This window comes from Mesoplodon mirus (genome assembly GCF_964341445.2).
Source record: "Mesoplodon mirus genome assembly, chromosome: 7".
NCBI classification, from domain to species: Eukaryota; Metazoa; Chordata; class Mammalia; order Artiodactyla; family Ziphiidae; genus Mesoplodon; species Mesoplodon mirus.
The window spans coordinates 136,930,522-136,955,964 of NC_138983.1; the positions used below are offsets into that span (position 1 = coordinate 136,930,522).

The window sequence follows — 25,443 nt, forward strand, 5'->3', positions numbered from 1 at the left end:
TTAGGAATGACTGTGTAAGAGCCGACTGGCAAAGTTCTTGGAAATTAACCATCAGTATCATCCCAGCCAGCCCACCACCACCCCCATGGCAGACTGTGGACCTGGGCGGCCCTGGCTTCCAGAAGGTCCCTCCATGTGCCCGGGAGTGTGCACATTTACAGGGGGCAATTCTTGGTTCTGGGACTTTTAGGGGACCCTAGGATGAGGAAACAGCAGGGATGCTGCAACGGTAGGGATGAGGGGGTCAGTGGCGGGTCTTCATGTCCAACTCCTGACCCCGAATGCCTTGAGATAAAGGCTAAGACCCAGAGAGCGGCCGGATGGTGGGTCCGGACTGATGTGTCGGGCACTGGGACTTAGCGTGAGGGCAGGACACGAATCCAGACTCCGGCGCTGGTTTCTCTGGCCAGCCCACGCCTCCAGCCTCAGCTCAACGCCACTCCCTCCCCGCCAAGTGGCTCTCCGCTCGGGAGGCGGGACCGAGCTCTTCGGTGGCCCCAGGAGGCTGCAAGCTTTGGGAGGCTGGGAGGGGAGGGAGGGGAGGGAGGGAGGGCGCTGACTGGGCAGTCCAAAGAGGAGGGGGCCTTTAATAGGCTCGCCCAGCGCCTGGTTTGCGGCGCTGCGAGCGGAGCGGCTGCGGTTCGGAGGAGCGGCCGACACCTCCCTCTAGTTCTCGGCTGCAAATCTTCGTCCTTGCACTTGACAGCGATTGTACTTAAGCTCCCAGGGCGCGCTTTGCTTGGAAAGGCACAGGTAGGAGGCGCGAACTGCCCGGTGCACGCTCGCTGCTCTGCGAGGAGTCTCCCTGCCCGGGGCTCTCCTTTCTGGGAGCTGCGGGCGGCCCCAGGCGTCGGTGGTTCCGGCGTACGGGCTGCGAGGAGACAGTGCCGGCGGCCGGGGAGCCGGCCGAGCCCTTCCCAGAGCGCTGCTGTGCGCTGCCCGGCGCCATGCTTCTGCTGGGCATCTTAACGCTGGCTCTCGCCGGGGCACCCGCTGGCGGCTCAGAGCCGGAGCGAGAGGTGGTGGTCCCCATCCGACTGGACCCGGACATCAACGGCCGCCACTACTACTGGCGGCGTCCCGAGGACTCCGGGGATCAGGGACTCGTGTTTCAGATCACAGCATTTCAGGAGGACTTTTACCTACACCTGACGCCGGATGCTCAGTTCCTGGCGCCCGCCTTCGCCACTGAGCATCTGGGCGTCCCCCTCCAGGGACTCATCGGGAGCTCTCCGGACTTGCGACGTTGTTTCTACTCTGGGGACGTGAATGACGAGCCAGACTCGTTCGCCGCCCTGAGCCTGTGCGGGGGGCTACGCGGAGCCTTTGGCTACCGAGGCACCGAGTACGTCATTAGCCCGCTGCCCAACGCCAGGGTGCCGGCGGCGCAGCGCACCAGCCAGGGCGCACACCTCCTGCAGCGCCGGGGCACCCCCGGCGGGCCTCCCGCAGATCCCAAGTCTCGCTGCGGGGTGGCCTCAGGCTGGAACCCCTCCATCCTGCGGGCCCTGGACCCTTACAAGCCTCAGCGGATCGGCTTAGGGGAGGGTCGCAGCCCGCGCAGGTCCGGGCGCGCCAAGCGCTTCGTGTCTATCCCGCGGTACGTGGAGACGCTGGTGGTGGCGGACGAGTCGATGGTCAAGTTCCACGGCGCGGACTTGGAGCATTATCTGCTGACGCTGCTGGCCACGGCGGCGCGACTCTACCGCCATCCCAGCATCCTCAACCCCATCAACATCGTCGTGGTCAAGGTGCTGCTTCTCGGAGACCGCGACACGGGGCCCAAGGTCACGGGCAACGCGGCCTTGACGCTGCGCAACTTCTGCGCGTGGCAGAAGAAGTTGAACAAAGTGAGTGACAAGCACCCTGAGTACTGGGACACCGCCATCCTCTTCACCCGGCAGGTGAGTTGATTTGTCACCTCTTTGGACCCAGATAGCCCCCATTTTTTTGGGGGGGAGGTCACTGCCCTTAACTCTCTAAATGCCCTCTGTGGCGCGCAATCACCTCCATCCCCCACCCCCGAGTTGAAATCTCGTTGATCTCTTCCGACTGCCACTCTGGATCTTCCGGGGAGAGCCGGCTCCTAGGCTCGGTGGAGCTCCGGCTCTTGTGCATCCGGATGCACGTGGGCGGTCAGAGGAACGCCTGCTCCTTCGGAAGGTGTAGGCCCCGCGCGGCCAATGAGCGCCTCCTGGATCCGGCGCCGAGGGGCCGGAACCCAGGAAGTTGCCGCCCCGCAGCCGCAGTTTGTCTCCAAGGCAGATAGGAGGCGCTCTAAGGATGGTGTTGGCGAGGTCCGCCCCTACTGTAAGGAGGCGTCTAAGTCCTTTCGGACGTACCCTTCCGAGGCTTCCTTTTTTCCTGCTTGTGGAACTGGAAGTTGAGCGCCTGCTGCTTTTCTCGTGGGTAACACGCCGTTATCCTCTATCTGTCCTGGGCCTGGGAAAGCTGGATTGGGATAGAGGGGCTCGTCTGGGATTTTTCGTGGGTTGCAGTGAAAGGACAGACTCAAGTACAGGCAGCATGTCCGTCTTCCTTGCTGCTTCTCTTACATCCGTCTGTCCTGGGCCTGTCTCCTCTTTGAGGAGCTTCTGGTCCATTCAGAGCAGGCAAACGGTTCGAGGCTTGGAGTTTCAAGCGGAGCTTCACTTAGAGCTGAGTTGAGAACATCTCCTTCACTTTTCCCGTATCCCTGTTGGTGGATTGTGACCCTGTGCCCCGATGTAGGCTCTGGGCAGAGCAGGCAGGGCTGCTCATGACCCAGACTCACTGACACTTCCTATGACGGGGCTTGACTACAGGGCTCCGGCTCCTGGCCCTGGCAGTGCGGAAGTGGAGTGAGCTCAGGGCAGAGCATCTGGAGATCCCAGCTGCAGGGTTGGAAAGATACGGAGTCTTGGGATTAGAAAGACAGATCAAAAAAGCAGATCAGAAAAGTAGCTCTGCCGTTTGCTATGGATCTATTGAAAATTTAGATTCATGATGTTGCAGGGACTGGGTGCTGTGTTTTTGGATTCTTGAAATTTCTCAGATACAGGAGACTGGGAGGACAGCGAGCATCCATGTGACCTGCTGCTTCCTCTGATTTGGGGGGCTGTGGTTTGAATCTGTGCCAGGCTCTTGTTTTGTTGACATCATAACCACAGGCTTCTGGGGGTAGCAAGGAATCCTTGGGTACCTACGGGGCCCTGACTCTCCACTGTATCCAGATGGACTGGCGCGCATGGGGCTGGAACAGGAGCTGAAGGCTTCCACACTAACCCATTTGGCACAGCTGGTCCCTTCCTGGAGCTAAGCTTCCTCCTTTCCCAGCCTTCTCCTCCCACCACCTGGTTCCTCTAGGGAGGCCTTTGGCCCGAGTCCGTTTCCTTGCGCTCATTCTTCCAACTGAGGTCTGTGGAGCCATCACTGCCCAGCCCCTACAAGCACTGCCTGAGTCACGGGGAAGCTGCAAAGGAGGTGGCTTCAACCTCTGCACACAGCCCAACTCGGCAGTCAGATGGCTGGGGAAAAAGCAAAGGCCAAGAACAGGATCTCTTAATGGGCAAAGCAGCTGTTGCCCCATCTGCTACCTGGGATGCCCCTGTGGAGGCCATTCACTGGTCTAAAGTAACAGACCTTCGTCTCTACTGCCTGGTGGTGAGGCTGACTTTTGGAACCAGCCCTAGGAAGAACACTCCTGCTGGGAATATGGGCCACGCCGTCAGAAGGATCCGCCTTTTGAAGAAGAAGCAATCAAACAGCGTGACAGCTTCTGTTTGTCAGCGGTGTGTGCTAGACCTCCCCTAGGGGGCTATGTTGACCATGCATAATGGGTACAAGATGTATGATCGCTTGGGTCGGAAGCAGGAATGTGCATGGTGTGACTCTTAGAAGCTGTCTTTCCCTTAGGCGTGGAGAGGGCAAAGCCAGAGAGTGGGGAGGCTGTGTCGGCAGGCGCATCGTGCAGGTATGCGCTTCATGCTCCAGAGCAAACGTCTCTCCTCCTCCTCCTGGCCAGTACAGACTTCAGGGCCTGCTGCATTCCCAGAGTCTCAGGAACGGCTCATTCCTGAGCTCCCCGGGGAAGGTACAGTATGAGATGAGAACACCAGCGCGCAGCTGCTCTTTCTAGGCGGAGGCCGACGTGGTCTCCAGGAGCCTGGGGCCTCCTCTGGGCTCCAACGCAGGAGGGACTTTTGTCTTACTTTGTAAGGGTGGGGAGTAATCCTTTAAATCAGATGTGTGAGCTTCTCTGCTTAAACCCTATTTATTGGAATAGTGGTGTAATCCATGCTTTTTCCAACTAAAATTTGAAAAGAATATATATATAATTTGCTTGGCTAAGACGTTTTTTAGAAAGGTGCTTATTTTGTAAATTACCTTTTGTCTCTAAAGGACCTTGAACTGACGGACACCGTTTTTTTTTTCGTTGTTGTTGTTTTTAACATTTATTTATTTATTTGGCTGCGCCGGGTCTTAGTTGCAGCATGTGGAATCTTTTTTTTTTTTTTTTATGGTATGCAGGCCTCTCACTGTTGTGGCCTCTCCCGTTGCGGAGCACAGGCTCCGGACGCGCAGGCTCAGCGGCCATGGTTTACGGGCCCAGCCGCTCCGCGGCATGTGGGATCTTCCCGGACCGGGGCACGAACCTGCATCCCCTGCATCGGCAGGCGGACTCTCAACCACTGCGCCACCAGGGAAACCCAGCAGCACGTGGAATCTTCGTTGCTGTGTCCGGGATCTTTAGTTGCAGCATGTGAACTCTTAGTTGTGGCATGCAGGATCTAGTTCCCTGACCAGGGATCAAACCCAGGCCGTCTGCATTGGGAGTGTGGAGTCTTAACCACTGGACCTCCAGGGAAGTCCCTTTAGAGTCACCTGTTTCTTGGTTGCCCCAGAGAAATTGGAAAAATGGCGATTGCCTCTTTCTGATTGCACTCCGGTTGTGTTTCTCACGGGGAGGAAGCAGTTAGGAAGGGGTCGGGCTTGGCCGGACAGTACTTCCTCCCATGAGGAAGAGGTGAGAGCAGCTCCAGGGAGCTCCTGGTGCCGGGGTGCCCAGCAGAGAGCAGGAGGAGGGCAGGCCGGCAGGCGTGGAGTTCCCCTCCCACGTCTCAGAGCTGCAGCGGTGGAAACAAGCCCGGGCCAGGCTGTGGGGAGCCTGCTGTCCCCTTGGCAGGCGGATGGAGGGCTGTGAGGTATTGAGATGAAAACACTGGGAAGATGAGACCCAGGGAGGATTCTTTACTGTCCACAAAGGAGAAACAATGGATCCTACAGCAAGGATTCTGACAATTTGAAGAGTTTCCTTAAAGATTCGGAATAAGTCCATTCCCGTAGGGGGAGTGCACGTTGGATTCTACAAAGCGATCAGCCTCCAGCTCATAACAGCAGGGTGAGGTCACAGAGGACTGGAACCAGGATCTGTGGAGAATGAGAGCCAGCCGTTCTGTGTGCACATTTATTTCTGAGAGGAGGAGTTTCTGTGGCTTCTGCTGTGCTGGGCAGTGGTCCAGTGGGACCGCACTTCTCCGGGTCTTCTCTCTGTTTAGATCTAGCGCCTCTGCTGTTTGGGCAACTTTGTGGTCCACTGGCTTCCATTCATTTATCCATACATTCTCATAACACTTATTGAGCATCTATTATTTCTGGTACTAGCCTGGGCTGTGGAGCTACAGATACTCCTAAGATGTGGCCTCTGGCCTCCAGGAATTCACTGTGTGTCAGGGACCCCTGACAAGGAAACAACCCATTACAGTGCTGTGTCAGTGCCCTGGCGAAGGCTCGGACCCTGTCTTCTGGAAGCCCAGAGGGGGGTCATTCTCTTTAACACCGGAGTCTGGAAGCTGAGGACAAGGGACAAACAGATGCTGGACCGAAGGCAAGGCAAGAAGGAAGGAGGTGGTGGTGGTGGGACAGGAAGCTTGTTTTCTATCTTGCAGGAGGCCCCTCCTTCAGGCCACCTTCTGGTTTGCTATCTGTGACATTTCCTCCATGGGACTGGCTGCTTTTTAGGATTCATAGTTTGTGGGGCTGTTTTTGCCGCTTATTCCTTCATTTACTTGTTTTCCTGTCGCTCCGAGTACCATGCTTGGTGCTCCCTTGTCCCCTTCTCTCCCCGATTTCTTCCGCGCTGTCTTCTTCCTCTTGTGGGGTCATCGAGGCAGGCTCTCTGTCCTCGTTCTCTTCTCTTCCTCTCCTCACTCACGCTCTCACCTTTCCTCCTCTCACGTCCCAAGGCTGGTGCTTGTCTTCCTGCTCTGGCCTTGGGTTTTGTGGGGATGTGTATGTATTCTACACTGTGCAGAAAGGATCAGCATTCTGGACCCTCATTTGAAACAGAGGCCAGTTCTTTCCATAATCAACTAGTTGCAGCATGGCGGTGACATTTAGTGTTCTGACAAAAGGAATGCTAATAATAAAATAATAATATGGATTTTACACACATCTCCCAACACAATAAAAAGAATCGTAATTTTGTCAGGATCTTTTAATTAAAAAAAATTTACGTATTTGGTGGCATTGGGTCTTAGTTGTGGCAGGCAGCCTCCTTAGTTGCAGCTCATGGGCACCTTAGTTGTGATATGTGAACTCTTAGTTGCAGCATACATGTGGGATCTAGTTTCCTGACCAGGGATCAAACCTGGGCCCCCTGCATTGGGAGCATGGAATCTTAACCACTGAACCACCAGGGAAGTCACCAGGATCTTTTAATTTTTTTTGATTTACCATGTTGTATTAGCTTCAGGTGTACAGCAAAGTGATTCATATATATATATATATATTTTCTTGTTCAGATTATTTTCCTTTATAGGTTATTACAAAATATCGAGTATCATTCCCTATGCTATATAGTAGGAACTTGTTGTTGACTTTATATATGTACATATGTGTTATATGTTTATATATATATATATATAAAAACATATGTAAGTGTATATATGTTAGTTCCAAATTCCTAATTTATCCCTCCCCCAACCCCTTCCCCCTTTGGTAACTGTAAGTTTGTTTTCTATGTCTGTGAGTCTATTTCTGTTTTTGTAAATAAGTTCATTTGTATCATTCTGTTACATTCCACATATAAATGATATCATATGATATTTGTCTTTGTCTGGCTTACTTCACTTAGTACGATCATCTCTAGATTCATTCATGTCGCTGCAAATGGTATGATTTCATTCTTTTTTATGGCTGAGTAATATTCCAGTGTATAAATATACCACATCTTCTGTATCCACTCATCTGTTGATGGACATTTAGGTTGCTTCCAGGTCTTGGCTATTGTAAACAGTGTTGCTATAACATTGGGGCGCGTGTATCTTTTCGAATTAGAGTTTTTGTCTTTTGTGAGAAGCTTTTTTGAAGTCGGGTCTTGGAGGAAGATGTTAGCAGAGAGAGAGAGACAGCTGTAGATTTGGCATTTAATAGTTTGTAAATCTTTATCACTAAATGGAAACTCAACCCCACTCCCTCTGGGAGGGAGGAGGAGAGATGATTCTCCCTGGCCTGTAGGGTGATAGCTCTTCTGCCCTGTTTCTTACTTACAGCAAATAAACAAGCCGGGAGTGATGGGGGAGGGTGGGGAGGAAGTTGGAGGGAGGAATGTGCCCTGGAATCTTTTCTTTCTTTTTTTTCTTTTTTTTTTTACGGTACGCGGGCCTCTCACTGTTGTGGCCTCTCCCGTTGCGGAGCACAGGCTCCGGACGCGCAGGCTCAGCGGCCATGGCTCACGGGTCCAGCCGCTCCGCAGCATGTGGGATCTTCCCGGACCGGGGCACGAACCCGCGTCCCCTGCATCAGCAGGCGGACTCTCAACCACTGCGCCACCAGGGAAGCCCTCTTTCTTTTTTTTACACTGTGGTTAGTCAGGAGGGGCAACGAGGTGGGTCCCTCGGTAGGTCCTGCCCTTCCCCTGCCTTTCAACGTCTCTGTAGATGTTGGCCTCACGTGGGGCCCTCACGCTCACCTTGCTGTGACACCTTGCCCGGGTCGCAGGGCTCAGTGGAAAGAACACAGGCATGGCGTCGGGCAGAGCTGAGTTGGGATCCTGGCACTTGCGCTTTTTGCAATGACCGTGAGTGAATCAGCCGTTTGAACTACTCTCCCCTCATCTGTAAAACAAGGATAATGAAGATGACAAGGGTACCTGACTGGCGGGGCTGTTGAGGGGACGAGCTACCGAGTGTTCCAGAATTGGTGCCCAGTTATGGTAGCTGATACCATCGCTGCCTTAGTCTTGCTCAGTATGTTTGCTGTTGTCCACTCATTACCAATGGGTCCCTGGCCAGAGCTTAGGTTTGAGACGGTCCTGCTTCAAAGCATTCTGCCCCACCCCCTGCAGGTATGCTCAACACTTCCTATTTGTGTGGAAGCTCTGGGCTCCACAGTTGCCAGTCCCACTGACCTTCCGGGCAGGACCTCTCTACATCTTTGTAGCCCCTCCGATGGGCCCATGCACGTCGCCATTGTTCAGTGGGCTCGCAGGAGGGAGGTGCTGATGCAGCGAAAGGACCACAGAGCTCTGAGTGCTCAGGTAGTTTCACCTCCCTTCCTGGGGACTGTTCTTCCAACCTTGGAGGATGCAGGGCTGGGAGAGGGAGGCTCGGGTTCTCTGGCGTTTCACCTTGGCTCTCTACCATCAGGCTTTGCCCAGGAGGAGCCGGCAGACGGTGCATGGCAGGGCTGGGGTCAGTGTGTCTGTGCAGGTGTGGGGCTGGGACCTGGCACAGACCCCGTTCCCAGAGCACTCGTGGCCTTTAATCCTGCCTTCCCCTCTCCCCACCCGTGACCCGCCTGCGCTCTGGGGGCAGGGGGTCCGGAATGGACGACCTTGCCCTCTTGAGACCCCCCGGCCCCTTCGTTCTTTGGGAGCACGTGCCCTGGAAGTCGCATGCAAGGGTGGGGAGGGCCCAGCTCTGCTGATGCACTGCCTGGGTTCGGCCCTCCCTCGGCCCCTCCCTCCTAGTCTAACCTGGGCTTGCCGCTTGACCCTGGGCTGGTTACGCATCTTCTCCGGGTCTCATCTGTAGAACGCGGCCTGGTAATGGCATCTCCTTCATAAAGCTGCTGTGAGGATTCTGTAAGCAAAGCAGGTCAAGTGCTCAGAATAGCGTCTGTGCATGAAGGCCAGCTACTGTTGGACGTGGTACGCACGCTTCCTCGAAGTGACGGCTTCTGGAGAAAGTTGTTTGGTCTTCCTGCTTCCTCAATGATGTAATTCTTGCTTGGTTTCGTCCATCTCTTGCTGGGATACCACTTTGTGTATCTTGAGGTGTTTATATCCCAGTGGAACAGAATCTGCTGATAGAAGCTGCCTGTGTGAGCTAACCTCTTCTTCCAGGCATCCTGAGTCACACTGCCTAGGCACTGAACTGCTAGATTTTTTTTCTTCTAGCAAAGCCATGCCCTCCCATCCTTGGAGATTACAAACAGAAGTGGATTCTGAGTTGGATGAAGAAATCCAGTGACGCCTGAGAGATTCAGCTGGGTAACAAGCTGTGGGACAGTGTTAATACAAATGCAGGGTGGTTTCACCAGCGATTAGGATACCCTAACTCGTGTGGTGCCATCCAGACCAAAGGCCACTGCTGGCCTGGTGTCAAAAGGCATGGATGCGGACCCCATTCTTTACGTCATAGCGGCATGGCCTTGGGGGAGTGATCTTAGCTCACAGAGCCTCAGTTTCCTCACCTGCAGAATGAGAGGGCGGCTCTGAAGTTCTGCGAGTAGAATTCTTGGAAGCTGTGACGTGGCCGTGAACATGAGTGCTGGTTCGCATGCACAGGAGTTCAGTGTGAGCGGGAAGTTGGCTCCATCAGAACATGTATCTTCTGCCACATTAAAAAAATGAATGTGCTTGATTTTTGTGGATCTCCCTCTCTTCCTACTGTTGAAAACACGAGCATCTCAGCAGATGGCGGGGGATGTGAGAGGAGGTGGAAGGAAGGCCGTAAGGAAGGCAGCTGCCCGGGAGGTGTGGCGCGTGTGTAACTCACAGTCTTGGTAAACGTGGGATGGGCCGCTGCCAGGTGTTATCCTTATTTATTGATTTGTTCCCCAAATGTGGCTCTAGTCCTAAATTATTTTTGTAAAAAGAGACAATTAGAAAAGAATAATCCAGGAGGATTAAGTGGTTGGCCACGATGATTCTTGGGTCATTTGGAAAGGCAGTTGCAGCTACAAGAAGAAATGGCAAATCACCAGAAATAGTGAGGGGCTGGGCTGGGCGGTGCCTATGCCCTCCAGGTGGAAGGAACCAGAACCGTTTCAGTTTCTGGAGACAAGTGCCTGAGCTGAAGAAGTTAAGGCAGCTTGAGTGCATCTGAGTTCGTTCCAGAAGGGTGGAGACACACAGGGCCACAAACAAGGCACCATGGGACCCTGCACAGCCACCTGTGGGAGTTCAAAGCTTGCAGGCCCAGCGAGGCTCCATCTGAGTCCTGACTCGGGGCAAAGGGCCAGACAGAGGGCCAGGCGGCACCTCTGACCCCAAGCAGCTGGTCTTCCCACAGCGATGGGCTGGGTACTGCGGGACAGCTGCTGTCAGCTGCATCCGACCCTCAGGAAGTTTGCCGGCTCTTGCCTTGCTCTTCTTGTTTGATCCAGGGAAACTGGGATTTCCTGATAGAAAGAACAGGTTGCTCCCGGCCAGGAAGGGCCTGCAGCTGCATGTCTGCTTCAGGGAGAATCCACACTCCCCGAGAGAAAGGCGGCTTTTGGCTTTAAGGACCTCCTGACCACAGAGGCAGGCGGCCCTGCGGCCGCCAGACTCCGGCCTGAGCTCCCACTCTGCTCTAGCCTTTTCCGCTGAGCAGGGCAGGGGATGGGCCTCTGAATCTCCATGTGAGTGATTTAAGTTTCTGTGACTCAGTTTTATCAACTACACTGCATGGGTCAGCAGACCAGATCACCTTTAAGGTTGTTTCCATTCTACAAGCGGATTGTTCTGGGTGTTCCTTTTATAACCCAGAGGCCGGGGGGTGGGGTGGGCTGAGCACCCTGGGATCGGGAAGGAGCAGCGGCTTCAGGTGCTGGGACCCTCTGGGTTTTAGTTGGGAGCTGGCCCTCCCCAGAGGAGGAGAACGAGGGGACAGGAGTGACTTGCCCGAAGGGACACACCTGCAGCGTGATGGGCCAGGACCAGACTCTGGGCTTCTTGGTGCTTGTTGCCGTGCCCTCCCGTACACAAGGCCAGTGCTGGGTGCACGTGGTGGCCCGGGGACAGTGGGACATGCTCGTCCTGCAGGCTCTGCCTACGGGCTGTGACCGCCAGGCTAGAACTTTCAGGGGCGACCACCTCTGTGGGCTCCTGCGCTCTCGTGCCCGCCTCCCTCTGGCCCTGCACGAGCCTTCCTGCCTCCCTTCCATCCTCCGCTCCCAGGCCGCTGCACCGGCCCAGCCTGCTCCTGGGCGGCCACGCTCCCTCAGCCACCGGTCAGGTGAGCCTCCCCTGCGCCAGCCCCCATGCGTCCTGACAGCAGGTGTCCTCTGGGTTTCAGAACTCTGGCGGAGGGAGAACTCTCTGGGGAGTGAGCCTTTGGAGAGGGAAGGGGACTTGGAAGAGACCAGAATTCGAGGTCCCCCCGAGGGCTCCCAGAAGCAACAGAGGAGCCATGAGCAAGTGCGGGGCAGCCTTTTACCCGCCAGTGACTCGGGTGCCCTCGGGTTCAGTCTGATCACCCTGGAAGCTCTCTGGCCAGAATCACTGTGACCTCATGAGGAGGTGTGACGGTCACCTGACTGTGAGAAGCCAAGTCTGACTGCTCAGGTGGTAAACTTCTGAGCGCTTGGGATTAAATTTTGCTGATTTTCTGTATTGTGACCACATTTCCTCCTGTGCTCCCTGGCCCCCCTTACACGCCCTGGCTGCCCACCTTTTCCCCACGTCCGCACACGTGCGCACACACACACACACACACACCCCTAGGGAGACACACAGCTGAGGACAGCTCTCTGTGCCTGTTGTGTGAGCCCCTGGGCTCCTGGGGGAAACACCCGCAGTGCGTGGACTCAGGAGACGCTGAGTAAACAGCTGCGATGAAGCGGACAGAGGGTGACTGTCCAGTCCTCAGACCCTGCCTGGGACTTGAGCTTCTCTGAGCTTCAGGGGAGTCTGAAGAGGTGTCTGTGGAGGGTGATGGTGCCGTCATTACCCTAGTGGATGCTGGAGGATTAACTAGCATTGTGTGTGTCAGGTGCAGGCCCGCTGTCAGCACTTACTCAGTCGCCACCACGGTGATTAGCTGTGATCATGAGTCGCGGTCTCCACCGTCGACAAATGGGTGTAATAATACCTCTGCCTCCTCAGCCTGTGGTGGGGGTTACACGAGATGCTGCATGTCAACTTCGTGGAAACTGTCAAATGCCCTCCACGTTAAAGGCAGGGACGTGAGGTAGAGAGTACCAGTGTCACCCGTTCAAAGCGTCTTCTCAGGAGGAGCAGAACGTGTACAGGTGTCTCATCCCGTTTCCAACTCCGGGCTCCGAAGGCACCTGGATGCGTTGCTGGCCCATAATGCTCCTGAGTCCTGAGAGCTGTGCCCCCAGGAGACCCTTCCACATCCATGAAGTGTATTCCGTCCGGGCTGCCAGAGGCTCTGGCCCCGCTGCAGGCTGTTTCAGTACAGAAAGAGGGACCTTCCTGCTTAGGTCGCGACTCATGTACCGTATCTTCTTCGGAGCGGCCGCGGAGCCTGTGGTCCCCAAGCCTCTGTGGCCAGTGGAGCTGGGTCTGCATCCGGGCTTGTCTCTGCCTCTCCCTGCTTACTCGCAGCCCGCGGAAGCCGGGCCTTGGGCAGGGCAGGCCCTTGGCCAGTGACCCTTTGGCTGAGAATCTGAGCTTAATTCATGGTGGTCCAAAGGCAGTCCCGCATCAAGGATCGAGGCTCCCAGAGCCGACCCTGGCTGGGGTGGTGCCAGCCTTCCACCCCGTCCTGCCCAGTCAGCCCCGACCAGAACCTCACCCGGCTGGGGAGTCACCGTTTTCAGGGCTGGAAGGCTGTGTCTATAGAAAGCAACGGTCCTTTCAGTGTAATCCTGTACCTCCTAATTTCCTCCCAGGGCCTCCCTGGGCAGGATTTGGGTCGCATCTTCTCAGCGAGCCACCGAGCTTCCCTCCTGAGGCTTTTCCCCTGCGTGCAGTCCATGAATGACAGTCCTGCAGCCCCCTGGGCAAAGGGCCTGGTTGGGAAGTGCCGGGCCTGCTGGGGCCCAGAGCCGGGTGAGTGCCCCTCCTTCCCATCTGGTCCTTCTGTTACGTCTCTAACTTCTGGCCGGCTTCTGCTTCTCCCCCACCCGGGCAGGACCTGTGTGGGGCCACCACCTGTGACACGCTGGGCATGGCCGACGTGGGCACCATGTGCGACCCCAAGAGAAGCTGTTCCGTGATCGAGGACGACGGGCTTCCCTCGGCCTTCACCACCGCCCACGAGCTGGGTGAGGCTGGCAGCTCTTGGGGGAGGGAGGAGAGTGCCCTTCTGGGTCTGCACTGGGTGTTCTGGGCAGGGGTGGATGTCTATCTTTGCTCCCTTGGGCTCCTTCCTTAGGGTCAGAGTCGCCCTTGGTGATGGCTCACTTTCCTGATCGCCCCAGCCCAGGTGGCCGGTGCCACTGTCTGTGTCAGTCAGTGGTCAGCGTGTCTCATCAACTAGGGGCCAAGGGGAGAGGACATTCCCTACCCTGCTGTCCTCACTGAGCCCACAGCTGATGGGCAGGGCAGGACCTGTGAGATCCTGCTCTCTCTCTCTCTCTCTCTCTCTGTTTTTTTTTAATATAACAGCAATAAAACCCCAACATGATTTTTTTAAAAAATATTTATTTATTTATTTGGTCGTGCCGGGCCTTCGTTGTGGCAGATGGCTTCCTTAGCCGTGGCTCGTGGGCTCCTTAGTTGTAGCACGCAGGCTCCTTAGGTGCGGCATGCACGTGGGATCTTAGTTCCCTGACCAGGGATTGAACCTGCGCCCCCTGCATTGGGAGCGTGGAGTCTTATCCACTGTGCCATCAGGGAAGTCCCCAGGAACATGATCTTGAGGACACTTGCGAAGCAATCTACCGTTTGGAAGAAATGACCTGCCTGAAAGCCGTAGACCCAGGTCCTCTAGCTCCCGCCCCCCACCCGCCCCTCGGGCTCCTCCACGCTCGCCCGCGGGCCGCCCTCTGAGGCCTCTCGCCTCCCCCACAGGCCATGTGTTCAACATGCCCCACGACAACGTGAAGGTGTGCGAGGAGGTGTTTGGGAAGCTCCGGGGCAACCACATGATGTCCCCGACACTCATCCAGATCGACCGCACCAACCCCTGGTCGGCCTGCAGCGCCGCCATCGTCACCGACTTCCTGGACAGCGGGCACGGTAAGCGGGGCCCTGGGGAGACTGGCTCGGACCCGTCCCGTCTGTGCCCCGTGACCCACGGCGTCTGACGGGGCGCATTCCGTTCCCCTGGCTTCATCCCTGCTCCCGTCGAGACCCTGCGTTGGCCGTGGCCACCTTTCTGGCTCACCCCTGATGAGCGCCGTTGGCCCCCTGCAGGCGACTGCCTTCTGGACGAGCCCAGCAAGCCTGTGTCCCTGCCCGAGGACCTGCCGGGTGCCAGCTACCCCCTGAGCCAGCAGTGCGAGCTGGCCTTCGGCGTGGGCTCCAAGCCCTGCCCCTACATGCAGCGCTGCAGCAAGCTATGGTGCACGGGCAAGGCCAAGGGCCAGACGCTGTGCCAGACCCGCCACTTCCCCTGGGCCGACGGCACCAGCTGCGGGGACGGCAGCTTCTGCCTCAAGGGGGCCTGTGTGGAGAGACGCAGCCTCAGCAAGCACAGGGTGAGTGGGCTGGGGGGCGGGGGGTGGACTCCGGGGACCTGCCCTGGGGACCAGCCCCGGCACACACTGCTGTGTGGCCGTAACTGTATCTCACTGCTGCTCTGTGCCTGGATTGCCCTGGCTGTGGTCCTGGCCCCTTCTTGACTCCAAAACCGGAGAGAAAAGATGAAACCGGTCAGAGAAACTGGTGAGGCCGTAGGCAGGTGGGGTGCTTTCCCAGGGGCAGCGGGCCCAGCCCTGAGCTGCACCCTGGGAGGAGCTCTGGAGCCCAACACCTGGAGCCCAACACCTGGAGCTCGGACTGGCTCACTGCCTGCTCCTTCCTTTCTGCCCTCAGCGGGTGTTTCATGGCCAGGGAGCCGTGGGCTCAAGATGAGCCAGGCTCAGAACCCTGTTTGTTACATCCCGAACCAAGCTTCAGTTTCTGTTGTGATTGGTCGTTTTTGAAGTTGAAACATAAATGAACAAAAGTTATTTTTTCCCGATAAACAGGAATAGCAACCAGACCGGAACAAATTCAAAATCCAAATATTCTCTGAATATAATAAAAACTTTATTTTCTCCAGATCTTGGGTTGGGATAGCAAAGGGATTTGCGCTTTTCCACCAAAAGGAATAAGAAAGAGGCCCATCTTCTCCCTTGATCCTGGAGGGGATTTTCCAGCCCTCTCCTGCCCCTGCCTTGGCCACGGGAGGGCTTGCCTTGGGGTTTTATGTACTCAGAGGCCATGGATCAATAATAAAAAAGCATTCACCAAGCACTTTATCCATTGCCCCGAGATGGGCATGGTACGGAATTATGTAGAATCTTCTGTGTTCTGGGAATATACGTTTAATTAAAGCTTCATTCATTCATTAGGCAACAACCCACTCTATTCAGGGATCTGGATAAAGTACTGTGGTGGTCAGAAAAACGAATGAAACACGGGCCATGTCAGAGAGGGCTCACGGTCTAGTGGGGAAGCCAGAAATGTAACTGTAACCCAAGACGCAGAGGGGTGTGTGTGCTCTGTGTGTTGAGACAGAGTGTGAGAACGTGTCGTGGAGAACAGGGATGAGAGCTGAATGATGACTAGAAGGGCCTGAAAAAGCCTTGATGAGAAGGTGGGATTTTTTTTTTTTTTTTTTTTCTTTTGCGGTACACGGGCGTCTCACTGCTGTGGCCTCTCCCGTTGCGGAGCACAGGCTCCGGACGCGCAGGCTCAGCGGCCATGGCGCACGGGCCCAGCTGCTCCACGGCATGTGAGATCCTCCCGGACCGGGGCACGAACCCGTGTCCCCTGCATCGGCAGGCGGACTCTCAACCACTGCGCCACCAGGGAAGCCCCGAGGAGGTGGGATTTGAAGAGAGCCTCGAGGGATGAGTAGTGTCTCAACAGGCAGAGCTGGAGCAGAGTCTGGGAGGTGGGCTGAGCTGGAGGCTTGCGTGGATGAGCACTCCACTGGGGGCATCTTTGGGAGGGTGGTTTGCTACTGGCCCGTAGTTGCCTTGACCACCAGCCTGATGCATTGAGGCTGGAAGGTCCTGAGGACAGGCCAGGCACTGCCAGTTCCTTCTCTTGGGAAGATGAGTCAGAGGATAAAGGGATTGGTTAGGGGGATACTGGGTACAGGAAATGTGATGGGAGAAGCTCTATGGACCTCTCAATCCCTCAGGAACCAAATCCACTCTATCCTCAACCTTCTTTCTGAGCGAACTGTCCCTCCTCCACCCTGTCCCTTTAGGGAGGACATTGCCTTCATCAGCTAAGGACAAAGCACAAAACTTGTCCTATTAATCACCCCAGAGATCTCATTTCAGGGGTCCCACTCTGTCCACTGAAGCCCTATTTTCCCAGCTCACTCCCTCCAGTTTTGGGACTCCAGCAATTCTTCAATCCCATCTGACCTACAGTCCCTTGATCCGACATCTTTCCATCATCCCTCAGGCGTCTCAGGCCCTCACCAGCCTCTTATTGAGCTGAGACACAGGAATCCATTGTTGGAACCACTCTGTCACGTACACTCCTCTGCCCTGTCCCCATTCCTCGTACTCACTGGGCTAAGCCACCACCCTGGTGGCATCCAACTCCCTCACCTTCTCAGTGGTGCCAGCGTAGGTGAACATGGCTGGAGAAGCACACGCAGTCCTGCTCGCTGGCCTCAGCTTGAATCAATGACCTGGACACTGCGGTGGGCCTGTCCTGCTGCCCAGGGGTCACATCACGTTTTACTTCCTGAGTTCTCACTCTCCCAACCACCTAAGCTGTTACTTCACACCTTCACTTCTCTCTTCCATGACCAGCCCTTTCTTCCTCATTTTTTCACTTTTGCCAGTGACCTTTCTTCCTCTTTCCCTAAGAAAAACAAAGCATTTAAGTTATCAGACGTGAACTCCCACCAGCTCCCAGCACCACATCCACCGTTGGACCTGCTTCTGCGCCCATGGTGCTGCCTTTCCTCCTGCACAGCGGACGAGCTGCCCACACGCTCACCTGAGGCCAGGCTTTGTGCTTTGCACTCCGATGCTCTCCTCTCCCGTCTCTTCAAGGAAAGCACCCTGTCAATCTCCTCTCTCTCTCCTGCAGCATCAGATTGTCCCCTCTGTTGAGTCGGATCGTTCCTATCAGGATGCATGCTTGCTGCAGTTTCTTCCACCTCAAACTAAACTTCTCACAATCCTCCTGTTCTCATGTATCACAGTCTCTCTCCTTGACTCCCCCCCCCTTTTTTTTTTTTTTTTTTTTTGCGGTACGCGGGCCTCTCACTGTTGTGGCCTCTCCCGTTGCGGAGCACAGGCTCCGGACGCGCAGGCTCAGCGGCCATGGCTCACGGGTCCAGCCGCTCCGCGGCATGTGGGATCTTCCCGGACCGGGGCACGAACCCGCGTCCCCTGCATTGGCAGGCGGACTCTCAACTGCTGCGCCACCAGGGAAGCCCCTACTTGACTCCCTTTTACAGCAAAGTTCCTTGAAAGAGTTGTATGAACCAGCTCTCACCAACGCCTGTCTTGCCACTTTTCTCTGGAGCCCATTCCAAACAGGCTTTCAGTCCCCCTGTTTCTCTGAAATAACTCTTCTTAAGGTCACCAACGACCTGCACGTTGCTGCTTGGTGATTCCTGCCTGACCTGCGAGCAGCATTTGACCCGGCCATGGCTCTCTGCCCTGAGGACACAGCCGCACCCGCCTTGGTTTCCCTCCTCCCCCCAGCTGCCCCTTCCCCACACTCCTGTTTCCCAGCGTTGGGGTGGGTGCTGCAGAGCTCGGTCCTCGCCCCCGTCAAGATCCACGCCACCCTCTGAGGTGGAGCATCTAGATCGCTGTCTGTAGACACCATTTACACATACATGTTGAAGACTCCCAAGTTTGCTGCCCAGACCTCTCTCCTGGACACTGCCTGTCTCCCTGGATCTCCGTCTCCCCATCTGGATAACCGATGCCCGTCCTAAATACGACATCTGTAAAATGCAGCTCCTCGTCACCACCCCGAACCTGCTCTGGCGGCTTCCAGGCGCTCAGGCCAACGCCTCTTTGCTCCAGACTCGTGTCCAGCAATCCCTGTGGACTTTCTTCGAAATCGATGCAGAGCCTAACCATTTCTCACCACCTCCTCTGCTGTCAACCCCCCCACGCCACCGCCCCCAGCCCCGCGGATTATCACCCCTGCTTCCTAACCGGTCCCCCTGCTTCTGACCTTACTCCTTACAGACGGTTCCCTCCAGAGCAGACAGAGGGATCCTTTGAAATGCGAGCCAGGTCCTCTGGCTCAGACCCAGCGAGCCCCGTCTCTGTCTTCAGCTCTTCCCGCTGCCTCCTCAGGGTCTTTGCGCTGGATCGCTCTTTCCCTAGTATCGACATGCTTCACTCCCATACTTCCTTCAGGCCTCTGTACAAATGTCACCTCAGCGGTGAGGCCTCCATGCCCCCCTGTAACACAGGGCAGCCCCCCCGCCAGGGCCCTCCCCATCTCCCGCTCCGAACACCTGCTTTAACCCCATCTGACACTATATGCACAGGCTTATTTTTATGGTCTGTCTTCCCTGCTGGGATGCAGTTGCTTCAAAGGCAGGGGTTTGCTGCACATGGTGCCAGGCTTGTGGTAGGAATTCAACAAATGTTTGGCAAATGAGTGACTGAATGGCACATGGCAGGACTGTTTCCTGTAGGAATGGGTAGGAAGAAGTGTGCCAGGTAAAAAAAATGCATAGCATCGTCTCAGAAGCCAAAGGAGCACAGTTAAATATTGAAGGTTGGGGACCACGGGCCTGGGCACAGACTCTTTCATTCTTTAGTGGGGGGGGGTCACTGCTGACCTTTGAGAGGGGACACTGCTGACCTTCGAGGAGGGTCACTGCTGACCTTTGAGAGAGCAGCTCCCGTGGTCCGATGGGGACAGAGCCCGTACTGCAAGGCACGGAGGAGGGAGCAGGTGGAAGGAGCAGGTGTGGCTGATTCTCTGAGGAGGGGAAGGCGTGAATGAGGTGGGCCGTGGTTTGAGGAGAAAGCAGGGTTGAGGGAAAGTGTCCTTCCTCAGGATGAAACTCTGAGTATCTACCTAAGTTAAGGTGTCTGTCTTACCTGCAGCCAGATCCTGACTGGCTCCGTGCAGGTTCGCGGCTTTGGGTGACCTGTGACAGCCTCTCCACCAGCCTCGTACACCTGGGCCCTGTTGCCCAACTCGTGTGTATTCAGGGCTGAGAACTGGCTTTACTGTCATCCTAAGAAAAACATAATGAAGACTATAAATTTTCTCTCCCTTCTCCACCCTCTTGAAAAGTAAAGCAACACTGCATAATTCACCCCAAAGCCAAACAGAGTTTCAGGATTGCTCAATAGCCTCCTGTCTTTATCTCCTCTTAGCACAAACATTACATCTGCTTGGAGTGAAACTTTCTCAAATTTAACCCCGGATTGAGGTGAAGACCAGTCTGGTTTGGTGAAAAGTCTGAATTATGGAAACCTTACAAATAAAAATATTCAGATATCTATGGCGACACGGTTTACTGGCCATCCTTTAGACTCAGAGACTTTTGTAAGGACACTAACGACACAGAAAGAGAAACCCTGAGCTCCCTCACGGTGGTAAGCACGGAGCTAGGAAATTTCACACACGCTGCATCATTTAAATCTTCCATCTGACCTCACACCCGAGGTCGATGTGCTGGCCCCATTTTTGCACACGAAGCACCTTGAAACTTAAGGAAGTTTCTCTGCTTGCTCAAGACCACCCATGTGGCGAGGGCAGAGGCCCGGGTGGAACTTGCCTGCCTGACTCCACAGCCAGGAGCCCTGTCCTACGCGTGGCCTCGTGTGTAACTGGGGGCAGTGGGCATTCGCTAATCAATGGGCTGAAGTGTTGTGTGCGTCCCAGGCACAGGATCATTTACTGCTCATTTTCTCCCTCATGGCACAAAGTGGGTTTCGTTCCGGTGGGATGGCACAGTGGAGGCTGTCCCCGAGGGGCTCCTGTGCAGGCTCAGCATGTGGGTGCGGTGCCCCGACCCCGCAGGGACATAACAGACCCTTCCCACAGGTGGACGGCTCCTGGGCCAAGTGGGAGCCCTACGGGCCCTGCTCCCGCACCTGCGGCGGGGGCGTGCAGCTGGCGCGGAGGCAGTGCAGCAGCCCTGCCCCCGCCAACGGTGGCAAGTACTGCGAGGGAGTGAGGGTGAAATACCGCTCCTGCAGCCTGGAGTCCTGCCCCAGCTCAGGTGAGTGGGGGCGGCCGCGCCGGGCTGGGGAGGTGGGCGGGAGGCCACAGAGCTCCTGCAGTCGAGATTCTCAGTCCCAGGGCACAGTCCGGACGTGCAGCTGTGCAGAAACCTTGGGATCATTTCTTGGCTTAGCCACCTTTGCCAGGGCTGTTTTCCTCTGATGCTGAGGCTGGGAGTCTAGATGGCCCAAGGGGACAGGATACTAGAACCCTCTTAGTTAAGCACAGACAAGCCCATCTTCATAAGCAGAGTTTTTTTTTTTAATAGGTTAGCTTTTAATTTGTTTTCTGAGAATAATCCTTTGCAATAACAATAGCAGAATGGAACTAATATGGTTCAGAAAAAAAGGAACTGTTACATATCCCTTGTTTGACTTTCCTATAGACCACGCTCAGCTGTCTGTAACTTGCTGGGATAAAAGTAAATTACATCTTTTCCACATTCTCAGTTTCTTGCTATTTTTAATGGGATAGGGATAGGTACAGCCCAGTTTCAAACTCAGACACCATTCTTACTTGTATACAAGCAGGAATTCTTTCTTTCCTTCTTGTCTCCCTCCCTCCCTCCCTCCCTCCCTTCCTTCTTTTTTTCTTTCTGGCTGCGTTGGGTCTTCATTGCTGCGCCCAGGCTTTCTCTAGTTGCATCGAGTGGGGGCTGCTCTTTGTTCCAGCGTGCGGGCTTCTCACTGCAGTGGCTTCTCTTGTTGCAGACTCTAGGCCCACGGGCTTCAGTAGTTGTGGCATGCAGGCTCAGTAGTTGTGGCGCACGGGCCCAGCCACTCCGCGGCATGTGGGATCTTCCCGGACCAAGGCACGAACCCGTGTCCCCTGCATCGGCAGGTGGACTCTCAACCACTCCACCACCAGGGAAGCCCCCCAAGCAGGAATTCTTTATCCAAGCCTCATGAAGTTGGGTGGGAGGAAAATGACGTCTCTATAGTTACTAACCTTTTAATCTAAAATTTAGTATTTCCTTCAGTTAGAAATTTAGTAGTTTTTACTAACCTTTCCACCCAGAATTTAGTGTTTCTCTTAATTAGGCAACAAACTACAATGCTAGTCACAGTACCTGTGGGTCTGCCACTAGAAATCATGGGTGTTTTCGAATGTTGCATATTTTCAGTTGTTGCAGATTCCTTAAAATGGCATTTGTGCTTGTCACTGCCTCACAATTACAGTGGGTTTTACACTCATTGTTGGATCTTGTTATTTAATGGGTTAACAAGGAAGCACATAAATCACGAATATGTTTCAAAATATATTGATAGCTGTATATAAATATAATTGGTGTTCTTTGTAATCTATCTATGTATTTTATGCATTTAAGAACGTTCTGAAAGCAGTTTCAATAGACTGCTGGGGGGTTGTATTTAGGATTCCTGTTCGAGGGAACTTAAGGCCAGACTACTGGGAGAGGCGGCACACTGCCTGCGGGATGCATTACCGTCTGTCTCCTGCATCCTTTGGTCCCCGCCTGCCTTGGTCCTCTGAGGTGGGGTGGCTTCAGTGATGAGGACCACCCGGCTGAGGCGGAGGAGGAACTGTTTAGAGCCAGGGGAGGCTGAGCACCCCTGGGGTGCGTCTCTCCTTTGCCCTCTCCCCAACTGGCCCTCCCTTTAGCTTCCTGCATGTGTTCCCCCTCCCCAGCCTCTGGCAAGAGTTTCCGGGAGGAGCAGTGCGAGGCCTTCAACGGCTACAATCGCAGCACAAACCGGCTCAGCCTGGCTGTGGCCTGGGTGCCCAAGTACTCGGGCGTCTCCCCACGGGACAAGTGCAAGCTCATCTGCCGAGCCAGCGGCACCGGTTACTTCTACGTGCTGGCGCCGAAGGTGGGTGACCCTGGGCGGGAGGCCGGGGCAGGGGCAAGGTCTTGGGGAGCATCAGGCTGAGCTGCCCCGTCCCTCTTCTCCCCATCCTGGGCCACTGCAGGTGGTGGACGGCACACTGTGTACCCCTGACTCCACCTCGGTCTGCGTCCAAGGCAAGTGCATCAAGGCTGGCTGTGACGGGAACCTGGGCTCCAAGAAGAAGTTCGACAAATGTGGGGTGTGCGGGGGAGACAATAAGAGCTGTAAGAAGGTGTCAGGACTCTTCACCAAGCCCATGTGAGTTCTGGGCCCTGGGGGGGGTGGGGGGAGGGAAGGATTGCCCCCATGTGTCGGAAGCTTGGGTTAGATGGAGTAAATGTCAAATCCTGGCCAGTACCCTTGCTTCAGAGGCCACTCATGCCCGGCTACAAGTATGATGTTCATTCATTCATTCATCCAACAAAGACGAAGGCTTGACTAGGATGCCACTCAGCTGGAGATGATATTCAGGCATTTGGCAGAGTTGTTAGGGTCTGTCTAGAATTCTAGAGTGAGAGTGACCTGTGTTCATGTCCCAGTTCCCCATTTTCTGGATGAAGCTGGGCAAGTGACACAATCTCTAGAATTCTAGATTTCCCCACTTGTAAAGTGAGTACGATGCTAATATATTTCATGTCCTGCTATTGTGAGGATTAGGGAGTTAATTCAAGTAACATGCTTAGCATAGTACCTGCTGCGTAATAAATGCTCGCTAAATGTTCATGATGATGATGACAAAACATACCTGGGGACAGATGTGACAGCCTCCCACTTTTCTGAGCCTGAGGCCCTGGCCTTGGGGACAGGATTAAGTCGAGAATGGCACTAAACTGCAGGGAGTCGGCGGAGTGAACGGCTGGGACTGAGGGAGCCCCCTCGGGGGAGATGGGTGCCCAGATCCGCTGAAGAAATGTCTCTGCTGAGCCTGGGCTCCTGCCTTTCCGAGGTCCAGCACGTTCCCTTTATTTTCAGGGGGATGTGCTCCTTGCAAAGTCCGGATCCCAGCTCTGGAAGAAGCAGGGGCAAGCAGAGTCCTTGCTGTCTCAGTTGAGGGGTGTGCTTGGATCTGAGGACTTGGGGGTCCAGGTGCTGGTGGGAGTAAGGCCTCGATGGCTGTCCAGGAGCCTCGCCCGCCCCCTGGACACAGTGCCCTCTGCCGAGCCCTGGGTGTAACCTCTCTGGGCACTTGGGTGCTGCAGGCGGATGGTGTTGCAGGCTGTCCCTCAGGGGCCCGCAGGGGAGACCGGGCTGGGAATTAAAGGTAGATCCCCGGACTCTCTTCACAGGCTAAATGGCAGGTGTCCCTTTCATAGACTAGTGGAGTGGGAAGGAGCTGAGACATCATCTCTTTTAACCTGCTCATTGCGTAGATGAGGCCCCTGGAGCCCAGAGAGGCTGATTTGCTTGAAGCCACCAGGGAGCTGGCGCCCGAGCCAAGGCTTGGTGTAGGTCCCTGACCCCAGCGTGTGTACCTCGCTGCATCAGCCCCAGCCCTGGCCCCTCCCGTCCTCCTCCGCCTTCCTCTCCGCTCCCTCTGGAGGCGATAGGTGCAGCCAGCGTATCCGGGGCTGGCCGATGTGCCGACAGCCTACCCACCTCTCGGTTTGTGTGACCCATGGACTGGGCCAGGCCCTGTACTCTGCCACCTGCGTGACCTGCCCGGGGTTTGGGAAGGGGAACCCGTCTCGACGTCGGAGGGCAGCGAGGTCCTCCTGGAGACATCGGTCTAACGTTTACTCTTCTGCCGCCGCAGGCACGGCTACAATTTCGTGGTTGCCATCCCGGCGGGCGCCTCCAGCATCGACATCCGCCAGCGCGGCTACAAAGGGCTGATCGGAGACGACAACTACCTGGCCCTGAAGAACAGCCAAGGCAAGTACCTGCTCAACGGGCACTTCGTGGTGTCGGCCGTGGAGCGGGACCTGGTGGTGAAGGGCAGCCTGCTGCGCTACAGCGGCACGGGGACCGCGGTGGAGAGCCTGCAGGCCTCGCGGCCCATCCTGGAGCCCCTGACCGTGGAGGTGCTCTCCGTGGGGAAGATGACGCCGCCCCGGGTCCGCTACTCCTTCTACCTGCCCAAGGAGCCCCGGGAGGACCGGGCCTCGCCGCCCACGGACCCCCGGGCCCCCTCCGTGCTCCACAACAGCGTCCTCAGCCTCTCCAATCAGGTGGAGCAGCCGGATGCCCGGGCCCCCGCGCGCTGGGTGGCGGGCAGCTGGGGGCCGTGCTCGGCCAGCTGCGGGAGCGGCCTGCAGCGGCGGCCTGTGGACTGTCGCGGGCCCCCCGGGCAGCGCGGGGCATCCGCCTGCGACACTGCCCACCGGCCGGCGGACACGCGCGCCTGTGGGGAGCCCTGCCCGGCCTGGGATCTGGGCGCCTGGTCCCCCTGCTCCAAGAGCTGCGGCCGGGGCTTCAAGAGGCGTCCGCTCAAGTGCGTGGGCCACGGAGGGCGGCTGCTGGCCCGGGACCGGTGCAACCTGCGCCGGAAGCCCCAGGAGCTGGACTTCTGCGTCCTGAGGCCGTGCTGAGCGGAGCGCTCCGCCTCCTCACTCTGCAGCCCCTTGCGGTGCTGCCTCCGGGGCGGCCATGGGCAGAGGGCAGTGGCCGGGGCCCAAGCCGCGAGGCCACCCACATCCAGGGACAAGGACCTGGGCGGGGAAGCTAAGTCACTAAGGCACAGTCTACCTCACGCCCGGCTCCTCCGGGGCCAGCCTCGGGGTGAGGCTGAGAGGGGCTTGGAGCTGCGCAGGAGGCCCCGGGCCCAGTCTCCCGGGGACCTGGAGGATGGGCGCCTCCCAGCAGGACTTCAGGGACCCTGGCCCCCGTCAGGGAGGCCGCAGGCTGCTGGAAGAGCCAAGGCCCGGCAGCTTGGCCACTTCAGGGGGCCCCCGGGCTCTGAGCCGTCTCTGAACAAGGCAGGTTTTTATGGTGCTTTCCTCCACTTTCTTTTCTGACCGATGTGGACTGAACAGTGAAAACCAGCTGGGGGTGGGCAGAGCTGAGGGGCAGGGGGCAGGTGTAACTGGAGCCTGGGCCGCTCCATTTGGGATGAGGTGTGTGGGGGACAGTCCCAAGTTCCTCGTCTTCCTTCGACTCTCGGCCATCCCT

The 25,443-nt window shown here is 56.2% G+C and overlaps 1 protein-coding gene across 1 annotated transcript; it reads left to right on the top strand.

Moving 5' to 3' along the window:
* The first annotated feature begins 425 nt into the window (after nucleotides 1–425).
* On the top strand, nucleotides 426–25,307 carry ADAMTS15 (ADAM metallopeptidase with thrombospondin type 1 motif 15). The gene is made up of 8 exons (XM_082627473.1): nucleotides 426–1,904; nucleotides 13,287–13,419; nucleotides 14,168–14,335; nucleotides 14,513–14,796; nucleotides 20,309–20,486; nucleotides 22,136–22,317; nucleotides 22,418–22,593; nucleotides 24,089–25,307. Exons 1-8 carry the CDS (start codon nucleotides 948–950, stop codon nucleotides 24,861–24,863), a joined length of 2,853 nt encoding a protein of 950 aa, XP_082483599.1. The 5' UTR covers nucleotides 426–947; the 3' UTR covers nucleotides 24,864–25,307.
* Nucleotides 25,308–25,443: the final 136 nt, after the last annotated feature.